General features: G+C 35.3%; 1 protein-coding gene across 1 annotated transcript in view; it reads right to left on the minus strand.

Annotated features, from left to right (window-relative positions):
• The window catches only part of TMEFF2 (transmembrane protein with EGF like and two follistatin like domains 2), a 276817-nt gene that overhangs the window by 37009 nt on the left and 221044 nt on the right, over positions 1–18764 (minus strand). The window contains exon 7 of the mRNA XM_055572972.1: positions 18140–18199. Coding sequence (XP_055428947.1) covers positions 18140–18199 — 60 coding nt within the window. The remainder of the gene's footprint in view (positions 1–18139; positions 18200–18764) is intronic.

The raw sequence follows: 18764 nt of genomic DNA on the forward strand, positions 1-18764 counted from the left end.
AGTTTATAATGAAATTCATTAGAAATCAGAATTCATTTACCAAAAATTAGATTGAAGTGAAACTTGCAGTAGACAGAGGAACCCCAAACATCTTCATTTTCCATTAAGCATGAAAGGACTCTGAGCAAAGTAATTTCTTGGTGAGAACTCTGGCCTACTGTAGGATTCCACTGCCTCTTTTGTATTTGACAGTTTCAAAAACATGGTATATCCTAGTGCTCTAAAAACACAATGCAGAAGGGGAATGACCAATAATAGACATTGGTACATCAGGATAATATGACAAATTGGATGAACTGACAAGCAGGTGATGAATAGTTTTAACATGACCCTAAAAATAGTGAAGGGATGTTTGCACATTGACACTTCTCTAAAGGCAGATGGATATGCATGACCTGAGCTTTTAGACAGGTGTCAGGAATATTGATGGCTGATATGGGAATGATCATTTTCTTGGCAGTGTTGCAGTAGACAGTTTGCATGATTAATGATGCATCTTTGGCTTTTTTTTTTCTCCTCAGGGCAGAAAGGGATATGATCCTTTGTAACCCCAAGGAATGTAAGAATTCTGCCTGCAGGGTAAGGCAGGAGAACTTTATTCACCTAAGAGCACCATTTTATTTTGCAGGGGGGTGGGAGGTGGTGGTGGGTGGTGGTGGTGGTGAAGAAATAGGAAAATAAACAAGTGATCTTGACATATGAGATGACAGTGCTTGGTAGGATGATTATAACACACTTGTTATGAACAGGGTTCTACCCCACAGATCTGAAAGCACAGAGTGCAGTAAGCCTGGGCTCTGACAAAACCAAAGCAAACTGTGGCTTTGGAATGGATCCGATCACATACAGGGCTTGAGTAAACATTGAAGAACCACTTCCAAAAGAAATAGTACAAGACCAAGGGCAGGAAATGGGAGGTGAGATCATCTTCCTAATGTTTATATTCATTTCAGGTTTTCGGAGACAATTTTCTGACTCAAATCAACTCAATATTGTTTCTAAATGCTAAATCTAGTGAGAAAGGGCTTTTCTTTTCCAAGAATAATACTGTTTGCTCAGGTTTTTAAAATGTCACATAGAGCAGTGAATGAACTCAAGGCTCAAGATTAAATACAGAGTCTAAAAATAGTTTGTAGATGTATTCTGCTAAAATCTGAGCATCCTATCTACTAAAAATATTATAGTAGATAAACGTAAATATAAGCAATGGGGGTAAACTCCAAAAGTTTATTTTTTTTTCCTTTCCTTTTTCAAGGAATAAAGGGCAACCATGGAATTCAAGTTCCTATAAAAATCTTTGGTGATTAAGGCGATCAAAAAAACAAGCAATCTAGTTCTCCAAAGAGATATAAATATAGGATAGAGGCTCATTTGTACGAGGGAATGTGGTAAGAATTTCATCTTTATGTACACAAGTGATTTGATTGTTTCTTTGTTTTCCATTTACTTGGGGAGAGGACAAGAGTTATAATTTAAAATCTGTGCTGGTACTAGAAATGTTTACATTTGTATTTATTAATTAAATTATCAGTGAGTAAAACTCATATCCAAAATGTAGAAATGATGGTGTGTCTTACCTAGACGAGGCATTTAACAACTTTAACTCATAATTTTAATTGGTACCCTACTACATTCAAATTCTGTAAGAGAGTTCTCTTGGTGGTGGTTTGCTGGTTTAGTTGCGAAGTCGTGTCTGACTCTTGGGACCCCATAGACTGTAGCCCGCCAGGCTCCTCTGTCCATGGGATTTTCCAGGCAAGAATACTGGAGCGGGTTGCCACTTCCTTCTCCAGGGGATCTTCTGGACCCAGGAATTGAACCTGGGTCTCCTGCATTGCAAGTGGACTCCTGCATTGCAGGCAGATTTTTTACCAACTGAGCTATCAGGGAAGCCTGGTAGAGGTCTCTTAATGGAGCTAAATCATATTACCTTGAACTAATACAATTTTTACTCAAATTCTGAAACATTTTACACGTGTTGAGTACAGTGAACTCTTCTATTACTTAGGAGAACATTGAAAGAAAAAAAAAATCATTGTAACAGTATGAATGGTTGCTCCAAATAGCCCTTGTGCTTTTAGAAAATGGAGCTTGAACAAGATTTAAGCCAGTCAGTAGGAAACAGAATTACCTGAAGCATAAATTCTAAGCTTTATACATATTCAAGGAATACCATCAAATGCAGACTTGCTATTTTTTTTTAAAAAAAGATCCAACTAATACACATACACAGAAAGAGGAAAATAGAAATCTAGAACCTAAAAAAATTAGATACAATTATGCTATCCAAAGTAAAGAATTATTTGTCTTAAAAACAATTAAAACTTTGATGACAACATGAGAAACATGTTAGAATAAGAAGTATCCATATCCTAAATTTGTGCCAATAATAATTCCTTATAACTCCAAATGAATCTCATCTTACAATGGATTTTCATTTTCAAAACATGTGAAAAGGCAGAAAAGATATAATCTTCATTTAAGATTCTCAGGGAGGTTAGGAGACTTTCCCAGATGATATAATATTTGTAAGTTGAGCAAGTAGGTTTAGACTTTAGGTCTTTTGTCAACCTGTCCAGTATGTTTTCCACAATAAAAACATTTCAATAAGGAATTAACAAACCATATACAGAATAATATTCAATAAATGGATTATAGGGCTTTCTTGGTGGCTCAGTGGTAAAGAATCCACCTGTCAGTGCAGGAGACATGGGTTTGATCCCTGATCCAGGAAGATCCCACATGTGTGGAGCATCTAAGCTTGTGTACCACACTACTGAGCTTGTGCTTCAGAGCCCGGAACCATAACTACTGAAGCCCAAGTGTCCTAGAGCCTGTGTTCTGCAACAAGAAAAAAGCCCATGCAGCAAAGAAGATTCAGCACAGGCAAATTAAATTTATTAATTACCTAAATTAAAAAAATAGATTATAGATATTTGTATGTTATTTCATTTGTCTATACCAGACAGACTTAGTTCATTTTTTTAGTGACTAATTTTTGGCATAAAATGTGCAGATGAAAAAAAAAATTCCCATCTTTCAGAGATAGTTTGTTTTTAGAAAGGACATCATAAGTTTTTAAAAACATTAACAAATATATCTCAGACAATTTATTTACCACCTCTTCCTTCTTAGATTTTTTTTGTTTCAGCATAAAGCCCAATGGTACATGTACTATATGAATAGGTAGTAGTATAATCTAAGACAGAAAATAACATTGCTGTGAAAGTTCTTCATTTGTTTCAATACTAAAGTAATTACTGTAGCAAAGACTTGCTCATTTATCATTTCCTGTTGTCTTTGCTATTTTTCCAAGTTGTCTTTTAAAACAAATATCCTCATTGTCCTTGTTGCAAAACCAATAACTTTATTTTACTAGGTACGACAGCAAACCAGTGCAGCCAGGTTCATTCCCCATTCCAAGGAGGATCTGTGCCTGGGAGCTGCTAAATAGTAACACACATAGGTGTCCTTCCCTGAGGAAGGTCTAGCTGAGCTCTAGGTTGCCTTTTAAGAGGCATCTCCAAGCTCACCTCCATTTTCAACTATAAAGGTTTTCATGAACACCTGAGATCTAAAGCCATTATCAAGCATGCGGTTCCATGAACTACACAATTTCAGCCTTAAGAATTGCTGTTGGACACTTAAATAGAATTTAGCCAGCCAGATTTTAAATATATTCCTCTAAATCAGGTTTATAAAGATTTCTACTGAGGAAGTGCCAGATAATAAAAGAAGCTTTGAAATAGTTGCTGTTGCCTCCTCAGAGAATGTCATTAAAGATCTTTCATACAGGCAATGTTTGGCTCAGTGATTTAGTCAAAATGTTTTAAGGAGTAACTAATATGAACACAAGGATGACACAGCTTTGCACTGAAACAAAGCAGGGACCTGGGTTATTAGACTACTAGCTAAGAATACTGAATAAGATAAGGATCCAGTTACGACTAGGGGACTTTCCTTAGTAACTTATGATAACTAAGAGTATAACTTCCTTTTTAGCTAGATGCCTTTTCATCATTCAGAAAATGCATTCCTTCTTATTGTAAAGACATTCAGAAACAGACATTCCTTTCTTATTTGTAAAACAGTAAAGGAAAGCAGTAAAGGATATTTCTATTTATGAGACAACCATAATTAAAAAAAAAAAGACTGTATGTTTCAAACAGTGAGATAAAAAGAAACCTGGACTAAGTCAGTGATCCTTGATTTAGGGTTATGTCTCCTCTGTGGCACGGGAAAACTGAGAAATGATTAGAGGGCCCAGTTCTGGACTTCATGGTGTCACTTAATGTCTAGAACCTAGGTAATGTATATGCATGTGTGCTAAGTTGCTTCCGTTGTGTCTGACTCTGCAACACTCTGGACTGTAGCCTGCCAGGCTCCTTTCTCCATGGGGATTCTCCAGGAAAGAATATTGGAGTGGGTTTCCATGTCAGTATTCCAGGGGATCTTCCTGATCCAGGGATTGAACCTTTGTCTCTTACATCTTCTGCATTGGCAGGCAGGTCCTTTACCCACTGAGCCACCTGGGAAGCCCCTAAGGAGTGTGGTTCAGTTCAGTTCAGTCGCTTAGTCATGTCCGACTCTGCGACCCCATGAATCACAGCACGCCAGGCCTCCCTGTCCATCTCCAACTCCTGGAGTTCACTCAAACTCATTTCCATCAAGTCGGTGATGCCATCCAACCATCTCATCCTCTGTCATCCCCTTCTCCTCCTGCCCCCAATCCCTCCCAGCATCAGAGTCTTTTCCAATGAGTCAACTCTTCACATGAGGTGGCCAAAGTACTGGAGTTTCAGCTTTAGCATCATTCCTTCCAAAGAACACCCAGGGCTGATCTCCTTTAGGATGTATTAGTTGGATCTCCTTGCAGTCCAAGGGACTTGCAAGAGTCTTCTCCAACACCACAGTTCGAAAGCATCAATTCTTTGGCGCTCAGCTTTCTTCACAGTCCAACTCTCACATCCATACATGACCACAGGAAAAACCATAGCCTTGACTAGCCAGACCTTTGTTGGCAAAGTAATGTCTCTGCTTTTGAATATACTATCTAGGTTGGTCATAACTTTCCTTCCAAGAAGTAAGCATCTTTTAATTTCATGGCTGCAGTCACCATCTGCAGTGATTTTGGAGCCCCCAAAAATAAAGTCTGACACTGTTTCCACTGTTTCCTCATCTATTTCCCATGAAGTGATGGGACCAGATGCCATGGTCTTCATTTTCTGAATGTTGAGTTTTAAGCCAACATTTTCACTCTCCTCTTTCACTTTCATCAAGAGGCTTTTTAGTTCCTCTGCACTTTCTGCCATAAGGGTGGTGTCATCTGCATATCTGAGGTTATTGATATTTCTCCCAGCAATCTTGATTCCAGCTTGTGCTTCTTCCAGCCCACCGTTTCTCATGATCTACTCTGCATAGAAGTTAAATAAGCAGGGTGACAATATACAGCCTCGAGGTACTCCTTTTCCTATGGAACCAGTCTGTTGTTCCATGTCCAGTTCTAACTGTTGCTTCCTGACCTGCATATAGGTTTCTCAAGAGTCAGGTCAGGTGGTCTGGTATGTCCATCTCTTTCAGAATTTTCCACAGTTTATTGTGATCCACACAAAGGCTTTTTTAATGCCATTAAGCAGGGTTTCCAAACCTTGACACTATTGGCACTTTTGGCTAGATAATTCCTTGTTGTGGGGACCTGTCCTCTACATTGTAAGAGGTTTAGTTTGGCAGCAACCCTGGCCTCCACCTTCTAGATGTACGTGTACCTCCTCATCCCCAGACAATTAATTCTAGACATTGTTAACTGTTGCCCCAGTCGAGAATCACTGGCACAAGGTAATGGTCAATGCATTTCCCTCAAGATCATGCTTTTTGAACTATAGTTGTATATTTGATTATAGAATTCTAAATCCTGAAAGACTTCATTATAATATAATTTTACTTTCAAATTTTACTGATGGGAAAACTTAAGATTCTTAGAGGCTAAATACCTGTTTAAGTTTCGATGAGGTAGGTTAGAATAAAGTTGACATTAAGTTGAAATTTTTGCATTCCTATTCCAGACTCTTTCTCCTACCAAATGCTCTTTGTAAGTTATTTGCTATGAAATTAAAATTAAATTAAGAAATAAATATGGCTACCTATATGATTGGAGAATAGCCTTGTAGAGAATTTAAAACAGTAGACAATACACATAAAATTTCTACTTGATTTTGGAAAGAGCTAAGTGATCCTATTTCAGTATATTATTTTCCTGATATGATGATGATAATAATCATGATTATAATGAAGATGACAGTGGTTTTCTTAGGATAACATTACAATTAGCTGTATTTCCTAAGCATATACCAATTCATGGCTAATGTGAACAGCTAAGAAGCATATTAAATTGCAGAAAGCAGTTAGCTTGAATTTTAGAATAGACTCAACAATATGCTTAGATAAGTGAGAGGTAATGGTTGTCTATCACTGTTGATGGGTGCTCTGCCTACTATTAATTATTTTGCATATAGAAGACAATGTGGACACTTTATTTAAATGACTTTACAGATAAGTTTCCCTGGCCTGCCTGTTGGTTCCTCCTCATGCTTCCATCACTACATTTCATTAAAAAATCAGAAACAAAGGCATATGTGCCAACTGTGGGGAAGGGTGAGTGGCTGGGTTTGGAGATAGAAGTAAGATTGCTCAGAGATCATTTCAAACAACCAGAAACCTTAAGCCTCTCTGGGGCTCTTTAAATAATGGAAAAATAAATAGGAAAAAAACCCAGTGGTGCAAGATTTGTAGAATAATTGTGACAGTACATGAACAGTCAATCTGCAGAAGTGAATTTGGATGTGTACTGCCTGACAAAACACTAATTGCCTGTTGGTTTAAACTCTGTAGACTAATAACATGATCTTTGTGGAATACTTAATTTCTGGAGAACAAATGGAGCTTGTTTATAGGCTTCATTTTCTGAACAATTTTTTTAAATTTTATTCAAAAAATTTTTTTAGTTAAACAGACATTTATTTCCGTTATGAAATGAAATGCTCTCGGGAAGACGTTTTCTGATGTATGGCTGGAACACACAGATTTGAGTCTTAGAAAATGTGAAAGATAAAAGCAGTGCATGCATGCTAAGTCGCTTTAGTCATGTCCGATTCTTTGCGGTCCCATGGACTGTAGCCAGCCAGCTCTTCTGTCCATGGGATTCTCCAGGCAAGAATACTGCAGTGGGTTGCCATGCCCTCCTCCAGGGAATCTTCCTGCCCCAGGGATGGAAACTGTCTCCTCTCTCCTGTATCAATCGACAGGGGGGTTCTTTACCACTGCTGCTGCTACTGCTGCTAAGCCACTTCAGTCATGTCCAACTCTGTGTGACCCCATAGACGTCAGCCCACGAGGCTCCCCCGTCCCTGGGATTCTCCAGGCAAGAACACTGGAGTGGGTTGCCATTTCCTTCTCCAGTAGCACCACCTAAAAGCAGTCGATTTTTTTTTTTTTTTTTAATTTGGTCTTGAATATATGTTATAGGAATTGGCAATCCACTCCAGTATTCCTGCCTGGAAAATTCCATGGACAGAAGAGCCTAGTGGGCTACAGTCAGTCCATGGAGTTGCAAAGAGTCAGACGTGACTGAGCAAGTAACACTTTCATATGTTACAGGAATATTATCTAACACTACCAAACATTGATGATTCATTCACAGTTCCCCACAAAATCCTCCATCTCATTCTGTTTGGAATAATAAATAAACTTGTTCTGTTTGTATTGAAATGAAACATTAACAATGTCAGTATAAAGGAAATTTATTGGCATAAATCCTAAGAATTATTTTAGGATACACCCAAAATATTAAACTTGCTTCCTAAGATTTACTCATTTTTGTTAGTTAATGGTCAGACCTCTTTGAATTATATGTTAAGGAAAGGCTTTGAAAGATAACTTTGCATAAAAACTTTTGCAACTTTCAAAATGTAGAAGGACCTATCAACCCAATATGGTTAATATTGATATATATACAAATATTGTAATTTCTTAGAGGAAAATCCCAGAGGAACTCAGAAGTAGGAAGAAAGGATTGCCCTGTGCTTTTCCAGAGCACTAGAAAGTTTTAAAGTCATGAGTTGGCTTTTGGGAGAGCATGTCTAAACTTTACTATATCTAGAAATATAGGTAGATTAGACAAGAACACCCAGAAATGGAAACTCAACAAAGGAGAGTTACATAGGGCGATAGCATTACTGTTAAGTGCTAACCATGGAAGAGGAAATCCTGGCTAAAGACACTTATTATCTATATAAATTTGAGGACAAGAATATCTCTATTGTATAGCCTTTTGTATCAGGCTGTCTTAGCTTGATTCCTTAAACATCTAAAGAAAATATGCTCTGTTCAGATTCACTAAATGGCCTCATTATAACTGGGCTTCTTGGAGAATTCAACTCTAAGAAGAGAATGCACTGGCTGAGGAACCAAGGGCTCCAGACAATTCTATCTTATTGCAAATCTATACACTGACATTGAATCTTGGTACCGGGGAGGTAACAGCTTACTTTTAGAGTGTTGAAAATGTAGATCTCTGAGTCCACAAGTCTAAGAGACTTGTCATGAATTCAGTAAATATCCAATTCTTATGTTATCCTATCCCAATAGTCTTCCCCCTGCTCCATGGCTCAGATGGTAAAGACTCTGGCTGCAATGCAGGAGACACAGGTTCCATCCCTGGGTCAGGAAGATTCCCTGGAGAAGAAAATGGCTACCTACTCTAGTATTCCTGTCTGGAGAATCCCATGGACAGAGGATCCTGGTGGGCTACAGTGCATGGGGTCCCAAAGAGTGGGACACGACTGAGAGACTAACACTTTCACTTTCACTCTCCCAGTTGCCTGTCTCTACCATTCATCCTCTCCACTATGTGATGTGCTGCGCTTGTTGGTTCTCTGCACTTAACTAAACCTGTCTCTGTCTCCCAACTCCAGCCACTTCCCAAAGCTCACCTGGAACTGTGCTCCATAATTGGCAAAATATCCTCTGTCGTCAGATGTGTCACTCAAATTCTCATCTCTCTTCTTGCATACTGAAGCACTAGCTTTCCCTGAAAGTACCAAGTCCCTTCAGCTTTCAGGACTCAGAGGTGGGGATGGCATGCTTTCCTCTTAGGTCCTCCTTACTATTTTCAGGTTACATTCCTCAAGCCTTATTACGATCTTCATGTACTTTATGCCTAGAGTTTAGCTCATAAGTTAGATTTCTCTTGGTTCCATTTGAGTTCAAACTAAAAGTCTGAGCGTCTTACAAATGATCAACTAGAGGGAATAAGCTACAACCCATGAAACAAGTAACAGCGTTTAGAAATGCATTTTCTCTGAGAGATTTTAGTTTTTGAGATATTTTAAAATATTTTTAGTTGATTATGTTTGTACACAGTCTCAAATTGTCAAGATGTGAGAATTGAATTTTTAATGTTCTTGATAATGTGGGTTCATATATTTGGGGCATGTCAGACTCATTAACAAAAGAAGTAAATCAAAGTGCTGTAGATATTTTGGGCTCTTTGAAACTGCTTGAATTCTAGATATTAGTTTTATGGAGAACTATGTGTCTTGAAATTAGACAGAGAATTTTAAGATATCCTGCTCTTATTTCAGTTTCACATATTCTACCCATACTTAAACTATTGCTCCTTAGGAAGAGAAATGTCATGTTTGAGGTAAAAAGGTAAACCATAGTGGAGAATTATCTCACTTTCACCAGTGATATCTAGATGTTTGAACTCATACAGCTTTTCCTCTTTGCCTCCTAGGCCAAGAAGACTTGTTTTTCCTCGATGGTCAGTTTTTGTTAAAACTATTTATTCTGACTTTGACACTTTCCTTAAATATTCTGCACAAGTGGAAAAAATTCCTGTATACTCTGGGGTATAAATGACTAATTTTAAAGCTCAACTAGAAAAAAAAGGGGTACCATGATCTTGTAGATCTGTCAAATGTTATTTCCTCTTATTAAATTCCTATTTGGATCACATAGTGTAATAATCTGGTGACCACGTTTTTTAAATGATCAAAATATACCATACATAACATTGTGTTGACTAGAGGAAAACTGAAAAAATGACCATGTAATAAATTTGACATACTAATATGTCAAAGACTTAGAGATGGTAGGGGCTTAATAAGTACTTCTTTATAGGTGAATTAAAAAATAAGCCAAAGGATCTTGCAATAAGTTGTTATATAACTTGGGTAGGAAAAAATAAAACTTTTGTACTTTTTTGATCTTATAAATGACAGTATATGTATAGAAACTCTGAACCCATATGTGAACAAACCATATCCCACACAATGTGTTACATTTCCCATAAAATAAATTCTTTTAAATTGTCAGACCAAAAGGAAACTAACAGCAATAGCTAGCTTACTTGCTGCTTGCTGATGCCTTATATAACATCTTTTTTTTTTTTTTTAGTATAATTGCTTTACAATGGTGTGATAGTTTCTGCTGTACAACAAAGTGAATCATCTATATGTATATATATATATATATATATCCCTCCCTCTTGAGCCTCCCACTTCCCCCAACCCCACCCCTCTAGGTCATCACAGAACTCTGAGCTGAGCTTCCTGTGCTATACGGCTTTCCACTAGCCAATTATTTTATACATGATAGTGTCCATAGGCAGATGAGTGGATAAATAAGATGTGGTACATATACAAAATACAACATTGCTATGCCATAAAAAGGAATGAAACTGGGACATTTGTAGTGATGTGAATGGACATAGTCTGTCATATGAAGTGAAATAAGTCAGAACGAGAAAAACAAATATCATGTATTAACACGTATATATGGAATCTAGAAAAATGGTACAGATTAACCTATTTCCAGACAAGAATAAAGATGCAGACATAGAGAACGGACATATGGACACAGGAGATGGGGAAGGGAAGGATGGGATGAATTGGGAGAGTAACATTGACACATATACACTTACATTTCATCTCAACTCAAACTTCAGCTCTGAGGAAATAGGCTTATTATTGAACAGATAAAGAAACTGAGGCTCAGAATGGTTAACTAACTGATTCAAGTTTAAATAAGCAATAATAACATGGCCAGTGTTTCATCTCATCCCTGTCTGATTTGTGATGGCTTTAACCACTAAACTGGCTGTCACACCTTCATGGGAGGGAAAAGTTGATAAGTAATACCTCATGGTGAACAATTTGTTTTAGAAAAAAAGTGTTTCAAATAGGAAAAAAAAAAAGTGCGCATAAATGATTCAGGATGCTTTTATGAACTGAGGCATAAACACAAAGTCTTCCAGTGTGTCTAGCAAGGCCCAAGGCAACTCTTCAGTAGAAAACCTTCATCTGTATTGCAAATACTATTTCTGTGTTTATCTATAACCATGAACATAACATCATATTACAGATGACTGGCTACATGATTTTATGGGGAAAACAATGAAAGCACAGAAGTTCAAGAGAGCAGGAAAAATTGTGAGTTAGAGTTCATAGAAAGCTTTATGAATTTTGCAGCACTCTAAACTAAATCCCAGAGGGGAAAATACTCAAATTGAGACACTTTCCCTCAGAAATCTTGAGAAAATCTTGACATCTTAATTCATTTCCTGAACTTAAATATTCTAGGCTAGTCTGGTGACACTGTAATAGCCCAGGCAAACATTTTTATTTATTTCCCTGTTGATACCAATATTTGTGCTACAAGCTGCTGTCTGTATTTGCTGCTATTTATTTATTTCCTACAGATCAAATTATTGGCCTAGACATAACGTGCTTTCTGGTGAAGTGTTCCTTGTGTTCACAAGCAAATAGAAAGTTTCCATTTTAAATGCAGATTTTTGCCACATGACTGAATTAATTAGTATTAAAAATATGATATGGAGTCATTTGGCAGTCATGTTTATATATATATAGTGGAAGGGCAATTGAGGGAAATAGTAAATAAATCAAGCAAGTGCCTTTTTTTGTATGGATGGCTGGTCAATACGTCAAAATACTGCATCCAGCTCCAGGTCAACCATTTACTATCTTTGAGCCGCGATTTTATTTCCCCTAAGTATTTGTAACACTATTCTATTGAACTGATGTTAAAGCAAATAAGATAATGTGGATGGATCTTTGTAAAACTACAAAGTGTCACACACACATTTTCTATTAATGCAGGATTACTTGGTAACAAATCCTATTCCCTTTGGCTTCTGTGTATGTGGATAAGAAAAAGAACAGGAGAATTTTAAAACCAAACAATATAGTGCTTATAATATATAGACATAAGTTCAAAGAGAAGAGTAACTCTGGGCCATCTCACAGCAATGGGGATATTATGGTGAAACAGTTTTGAATCTGGATTCAAAAGGGGTTAACCTTTAAGGTGTAGTGTCAGTCCCAAAGCCTCTAAGAATGTTAGGTAGTGATGCTTCTCCCCTGATCCCTCACCATTCACATTTTGCTGGAATCTGAAATTAGCAAAGATGCTTTGAGCCTTAGGTCTATCACATAGTCTTTTTACTTAATCTTCCTGAACCTCCATTTCTCACCTGTCAAATGAATATAATATCTCCCTCACATTTCGGTTGTCAAGACAGAAGGAGACAATATATGTGAAAAGCCTTTGTAAATTGCAATGGCTTCTACAGAGAACAAGTTATTATGACAATTCACTTAGGCTATCTAGATACCCTTTCAAGATGTCAGTTTCCTCTTAGTGTAGAAAAATGGGTTGATGGAATAATAAAAGGATGGATAGAATTTGGTTTAAATGTGTAGTTCTGGTTATTTTCTTCCACATTTCAGACCTGAGCTTAATATCTAAATTATTGCTTAAAGATAAGGAAAAAAGAACATTTCCTAAAAATTAATCCTGCCTAAATTTTATAAGAAATAGTGAACAACCAGTGTAATCTAGATCAAGTAGACACATGGACTCCATAACTAGACTCAGAGCTAAGAAGAGCCTGGCTCCCTCCCTAGAGTGGGAATGACTCAGGACTTACTTTCCTCATTAACAACTAATAAAAACAGGGGGATTTCTCTTCCCCATATACAGACTATAATCTAACATATCCTTTATCTTTACTCAAGCTTTCTGACTGTTCTGTTATCCTGTTGAACCTGTAGCTACATGAGAAAGGCAGACTGCGTGTGCTTTCTCTTGGAGCTATTTTCCTCAGTACTCTGGGTTATTTATTTTTCAATTTGAAAATATACATGAATCTAACTAATTACTTTAGTCTGCCATAGGAACCCTATCATTGAGTTATATATATTTTAATGCTATGCTCTAGAATGTTATCAAAAATTGATTTAAAAATCCCCAGCCATATAAAGAGCCTCTTGGCATATTTTATAAAAATCACTGTTGAAGATCTTATCCATTCTATATTTTCCAGTAATGCCTTATAAGCTCTACACTAAATATTTCCTTAGAATTTAGTTCCAAAGAAACTTTGGCCTCTGAACTGATTATTTTCATCAGACAGTGAAAGACTTAAGCTTCATTTTAGCAGAGATTTCCATTGACATGTTCACCTTTGTAAAGCCCAGGACAGCAGAATGTATATAGTAACCAAATATTTGTTGAATGAATTGATTCAGTAATAATTTCTCTTTTCATATTGATTGCAAGAATGCTTACTGTGCTAAATGCAGTAACTGTAATAGTCTACGTTGCTGATATATTTATTTTCCTCAGCAGTTCAGCTTTTATGTTTTCAATTTCTCTTTAAAAATTTTCATTGACTATATTTTAATTGTAAGTTGCTGCAAATACTTTTGGAAATCAGTACAGAATGGCATTAAAAAATATATTTTATTTTCCAGATGATAAAATAAAGACTAGTTTAACTTCATGATTGTTTTGCTTGTTTGTTTTTTTTTTACATCTAATAACTTATAAAATTAAGCATATTTTTACCAGAAAAAAATATATAGTCTTTTTTATGAAGCATGACCAGACTTTCAGACAGAAAAGCAACCCAATCAGAAAATACACATATCAGATAAAGAAAAACAAAATAGTTGCACTTCATTTCTTTTTTCATTACAAGACATGAGGGCAACACACACACACACATCTATAAAGACAATGTTGCAGATTTCAAGAGATGTAAAACATTTGCTATTTAAAAACTTCCAGAAGGAAAGTTTAATATTAGCATTTTGAAACAATGGAAATCCCTGAAAGCCCCAGCTTTGTGGTTTTATAAAATTGTGTTCTCTGAACCTTTCTGCAAGTGAACAGGAAAACCTAAATCTAAGCCCATCTTAGACTGATGAAGGGAGAATAGCATTAAGTGGCTTGTTTAGCTCATCAGACAGGGATCCTGTCTGCCTTGAAACAAAGAGACCCAAAGCTCTTGATTCAGGACTCACTAATGCCTTGAGTCTCATTAAAGAAGAGAAGGCAAAATAGAGACCCAAGTCAGACACAATTAGCAAGTACTGCTGGCAGGGATGATCTAGCAAATTTTTTGGTTTCTTAGTGTCCATTTCAGTTTTGTGCCTGGAAGGGTCTGGGAATTCACAGCTCTGCATAAGCTCAGTCAGGCTCTAATCTTGCTGGGGGCATGGTTCTTGTGGTTTGCATTAATTTTTTCATAAATGAGCCCCTACTAGTCCTTACTGGAGTTTCTCTTTTTAAGGTTATATAAAAACGAAATACAGCATACTTATTTTTAGATTTAGGCTTTCTTTAAAGTATATTTCCATTTTTGTAATCAGATATATGTGTTCTTATATTAACAGCTGCAAGGTAGGCTCAAAGGGAAGAATGTTAGAGGGGGGTAGCTCAAAGTTTTAAACTATAATATTAAAGACAGGTAAGGAAAAAAAGGAGAATTCATTAAAGATCTGTACCTCTCTGTGGTGTGAGAGCACATGAATGTTTGTCTAACAGGGGAAGTGACTGACATTAAATTAGCTGTGAGCACTAGCAAACTTCTAGGAAAAGGAATCACCCAGTTCCTGTTTTCCCTCCTTGGGGAGTTTTGAGCTTGTGAAACAAATTAAGAGGACAATAAAATACTGAGTCTCCATTTGGTGCCCTTTTACTTTTTCTAAAGGTTGAGTCCCCAAATTCAGGAAAATGCAAATATTATGGGAAGCATGGAAATGCTGAAAAGTGAAAGTGAAAGTTAAAGTCTCTCAGTTGTGTCCGACTCTTTACGACCCCATGGACTATACTGTCCAACAGTCCATGGAATTCTCCAGGCCAGAATACTGGAGTGGGTAGCCTTTCCTTTCTCCAGGGGATCTTCCCAACCCAGGGACCTAACCCAGGTCTCCCACATTGCCCGCAAATTCTTTACCAGCTGAGCCACAAAAGAAGTCCTAGAAAGGCTGAGGGAAATGACTACTTTTTGGACAAAGGAGCCTGGCAGGCTACAGCCCACGGGGTCACAAAGAGTCGGACACAATAGAGGGACTAAGCACACACAGCATAACTATTATTTAAATAATGTCTAAAAAGTGTATATATTACATTTTAATAAGATCATTGATGAAGATAAACATCTAAATTAAATCCAGGGGAATTTTAAAGTGTGCAATCAATGTTTAATTAGAAATCGCAAGCTTCCATTGACATTATCTTTGCTCCTGTTTTAAATCTGGATTTCAACAAATGTTATTTTTAAACTTTACTTTTTATCTCAAAAGTTTTTCTTTGGGATTTACTAGATAAACCTGATGTCAAATTAGAACATCTCAGACAACATTTAGTATCTAGGTAGTTTTCATTTGCATGTATTTAAAAACACATTCTTATGTTCAATAAAGACATAGATAGGAAAGAAACAATGTCAACTAAAAGCACTGACACTGAAGACCAGCGATGATCTGTTTGAAACCAAGCTCAAATATAAAATATTTTTTGGAATAAAAATTCAGCTTCCCAAACTGACAATGGACAAACCATTAATATGCAGTATGCATAATATTGAGAGAATTGCATACTCCCTTCCATTTATTGATACAAATTTATACATGCAAATATATTTGCACATTGATGCTAATCAACTTGAACTGTTCTTTGTTTCAGGGACAAAATTCTCAGGAAGAGGTTTGATTTTCCTATGAGTTCAATGGAAAAGATATTCACAAAATGTAACATTTTTGATGATTTTTTTCTAAATGAATTACTTTGCAAAACAGGTATAAAAATATCTTAAGTGCATTTAGTAAGTTACTCCTTGTATAAAAATGAGATTCTTGTAAAATCTCCAAATATTTTAGGCTAAAGTAAAATTAAATATGTCAGGTGGTGATTTAAAATGCTAATATATAGTCATTATTTATAATAAAATATAGAATTTAAATTTGACATCATTTAAAACGTAAAACATGCTATTAGTTTCAGACTTCAATTTTCCATTATTATCTTTCATTACTTTCAGTATTTTCCTGTAGATCAGCATATTCCAAAGTACATTCTTGGTGACACTAGTAATGAAAACTATGCCACAAAAAAAATGTGTTATTCATCAATAAGTTTGATAAAAGCTATGTGTTATTAGGAATTATTCATAATTGTGTTGTGTGTGATAATAACATAATTTTATTTAAAAAGGGTTGATCTTTTAGAGATGTAAGCTAAAGTATTTATGAATAAAATGATGTAATTTCTAGAATGATTTCCACATATTTTGAAAGTGGAGAAAGATGGGTGTGGGGATGGGGTTAGGTCAGCCATGGATTGATGTTACTCAGTTTGAGTGACGAGTACCTTTGGGTTCATTTTACTATATGGCCTATATTTGTGTGTATTTTATATATATGAGAAATTCTGCACAAGACATAAAAAGCATTAAATAAATAAAAGATGCATATTTCTTAAAAGTTTTATACTGCATGTAAAAGCTATGAGGAGTTCTAGGTTAAAAAAAAAAAAATCATTTGTTTATCTGTGATCTTCTCAAACTACTGACCAGGGACTCTTCTTTTCAAGGAATGTGTATCAATAGGTCTCCTGAACATTTTGGAAATAGCTATACAGTATCTATGTAGAACTAATGTCTTTTTCCATGGATCATTGTTCATGATAATTCTAGACTACTAGCACACAAAAATTTATTTATATGTTGAAAATTAAGGTAAAAATAGAAACTTTTTAAAAAGAATTATTATTTCCAAATTGAGATGTTTGAAGTATCTATAAGTAAAACATCTAATTTTTAAAAATTTCATCAAGATTTATTATATGTGTAAATATACTTGCAGAAATAGTGCTAAAGGAAATACAGTTTCAAAAAGAGTGAATAATAGTCCATATTTATTAAGCATTTTTTCCATTGGATATTAGCCATAAATCTAGTTATAGATATTTAATAACTAAATGAAAAACTGTTGTAAAAAAACTACATATCATTATCAACCTCAATAATTTTATTATATTTTTATCCTAAATTTCTATGAAATTTAAGAATCTGTTAAAAATCACATTTGAATACCCATAAATTATTTCTCACTCAAGCAAACTATATTAGGCAAAAATATTCCTCAGAATAATATTCTATAATTGCTAAATAAGATTTACATTTCTGCATAAAATGCTTTATAATTTTGCATGTGTCAGAGTATAATTTTACTCTATAAAATTATAAATGTATAATTTTGCATTTTAGTTTCTAAGTAAATTATTTTATTATTTTTGAAATAAGTTAACCATACCTTCTAAATTTTGCATCAGAGTAAAGACAGCCTGTATTGCTATTTATAGATGTCCTTTCTTTCCAGCTTTTTTAGAGACTAGAAGACTCCTTTATTGTTGACTTTTATAAAAATTCAAACTAGAACATTTGCATTAATTACAATATACCACCAAAAATTGCATTAATTTCCATTGATGCCCATTAATTTGATAAATGTTTTGTCATTCGTACCATTTGCACTGTCAAAACAAGTTAATTATATCTTACTGACATTTTTGACAATTGCTTTAACTGCAAAAAATGTATCTTATTTGCTTCCACAAAAATTCAATCTTATCTATTGAAAATTTGAACTAAGCAAGAGAAGACTAGCCCATGTCAGGAGTCTTACAAGATCAACTTAGGATCAATGGTAAACAATGATTCCTCAGAATTCTTTGATAGCAGTGCTCATATTTTGTAGTGGAAAATATTATGTACCTGCAAAATCTGTTCTTGCATAATGCCCATCTTCAGATTTAGTAGTTGTAGTTGTGTTATCTGCGTTAAAAAAATTAACAATAAAGATTGATTAACTTGTTACCCAGATATCTTTCTAACAGTATTTTCATTACAATTAAGGAGTTTTCAAATATATTTCTAAGTAATCTTTACACAAAACAGATTTACAATATCAATTTCTGTTTAAGACTGACAAATAGAAAGATATAGGCTTTCTAATGCTTAGAGCAAGGAGAAGTTTCAAACTATAACTGAGATAAGTTGGGTAAAAGAATAACAAATCAAAACCCAAGAAAATATTTGTTTCTGAACAAGAAACAAAATAGAACATTCTGGGACATCCCAATTATAAAAATGTACTTGAAATATTTCTATTGACTCAATATATAAAAATGGTGTGATTTGCTTTGATTTCAATGTTATACAATAAATCTTTATATTCTTCGCTAAAAATGAGTTTAACTTTCTTTTTACCCTGTTCAAGGAGTGTATCTACAATTTTTTGAATATTGGACTCAGTGTTGATGGCATTGTGAAGACGCAGTGCCATTATACAGAGAAAAAGTGTGGACCATTGCCAATAGGCCCTATAATCACCACAATT

Source organism: Bubalus kerabau, chromosome 3, assembly GCF_029407905.1.
Source record: "Bubalus kerabau isolate K-KA32 ecotype Philippines breed swamp buffalo chromosome 3, PCC_UOA_SB_1v2, whole genome shotgun sequence".
Taxonomy (NCBI): Eukaryota; Metazoa; Chordata; class Mammalia; order Artiodactyla; family Bovidae; genus Bubalus; species Bubalus kerabau.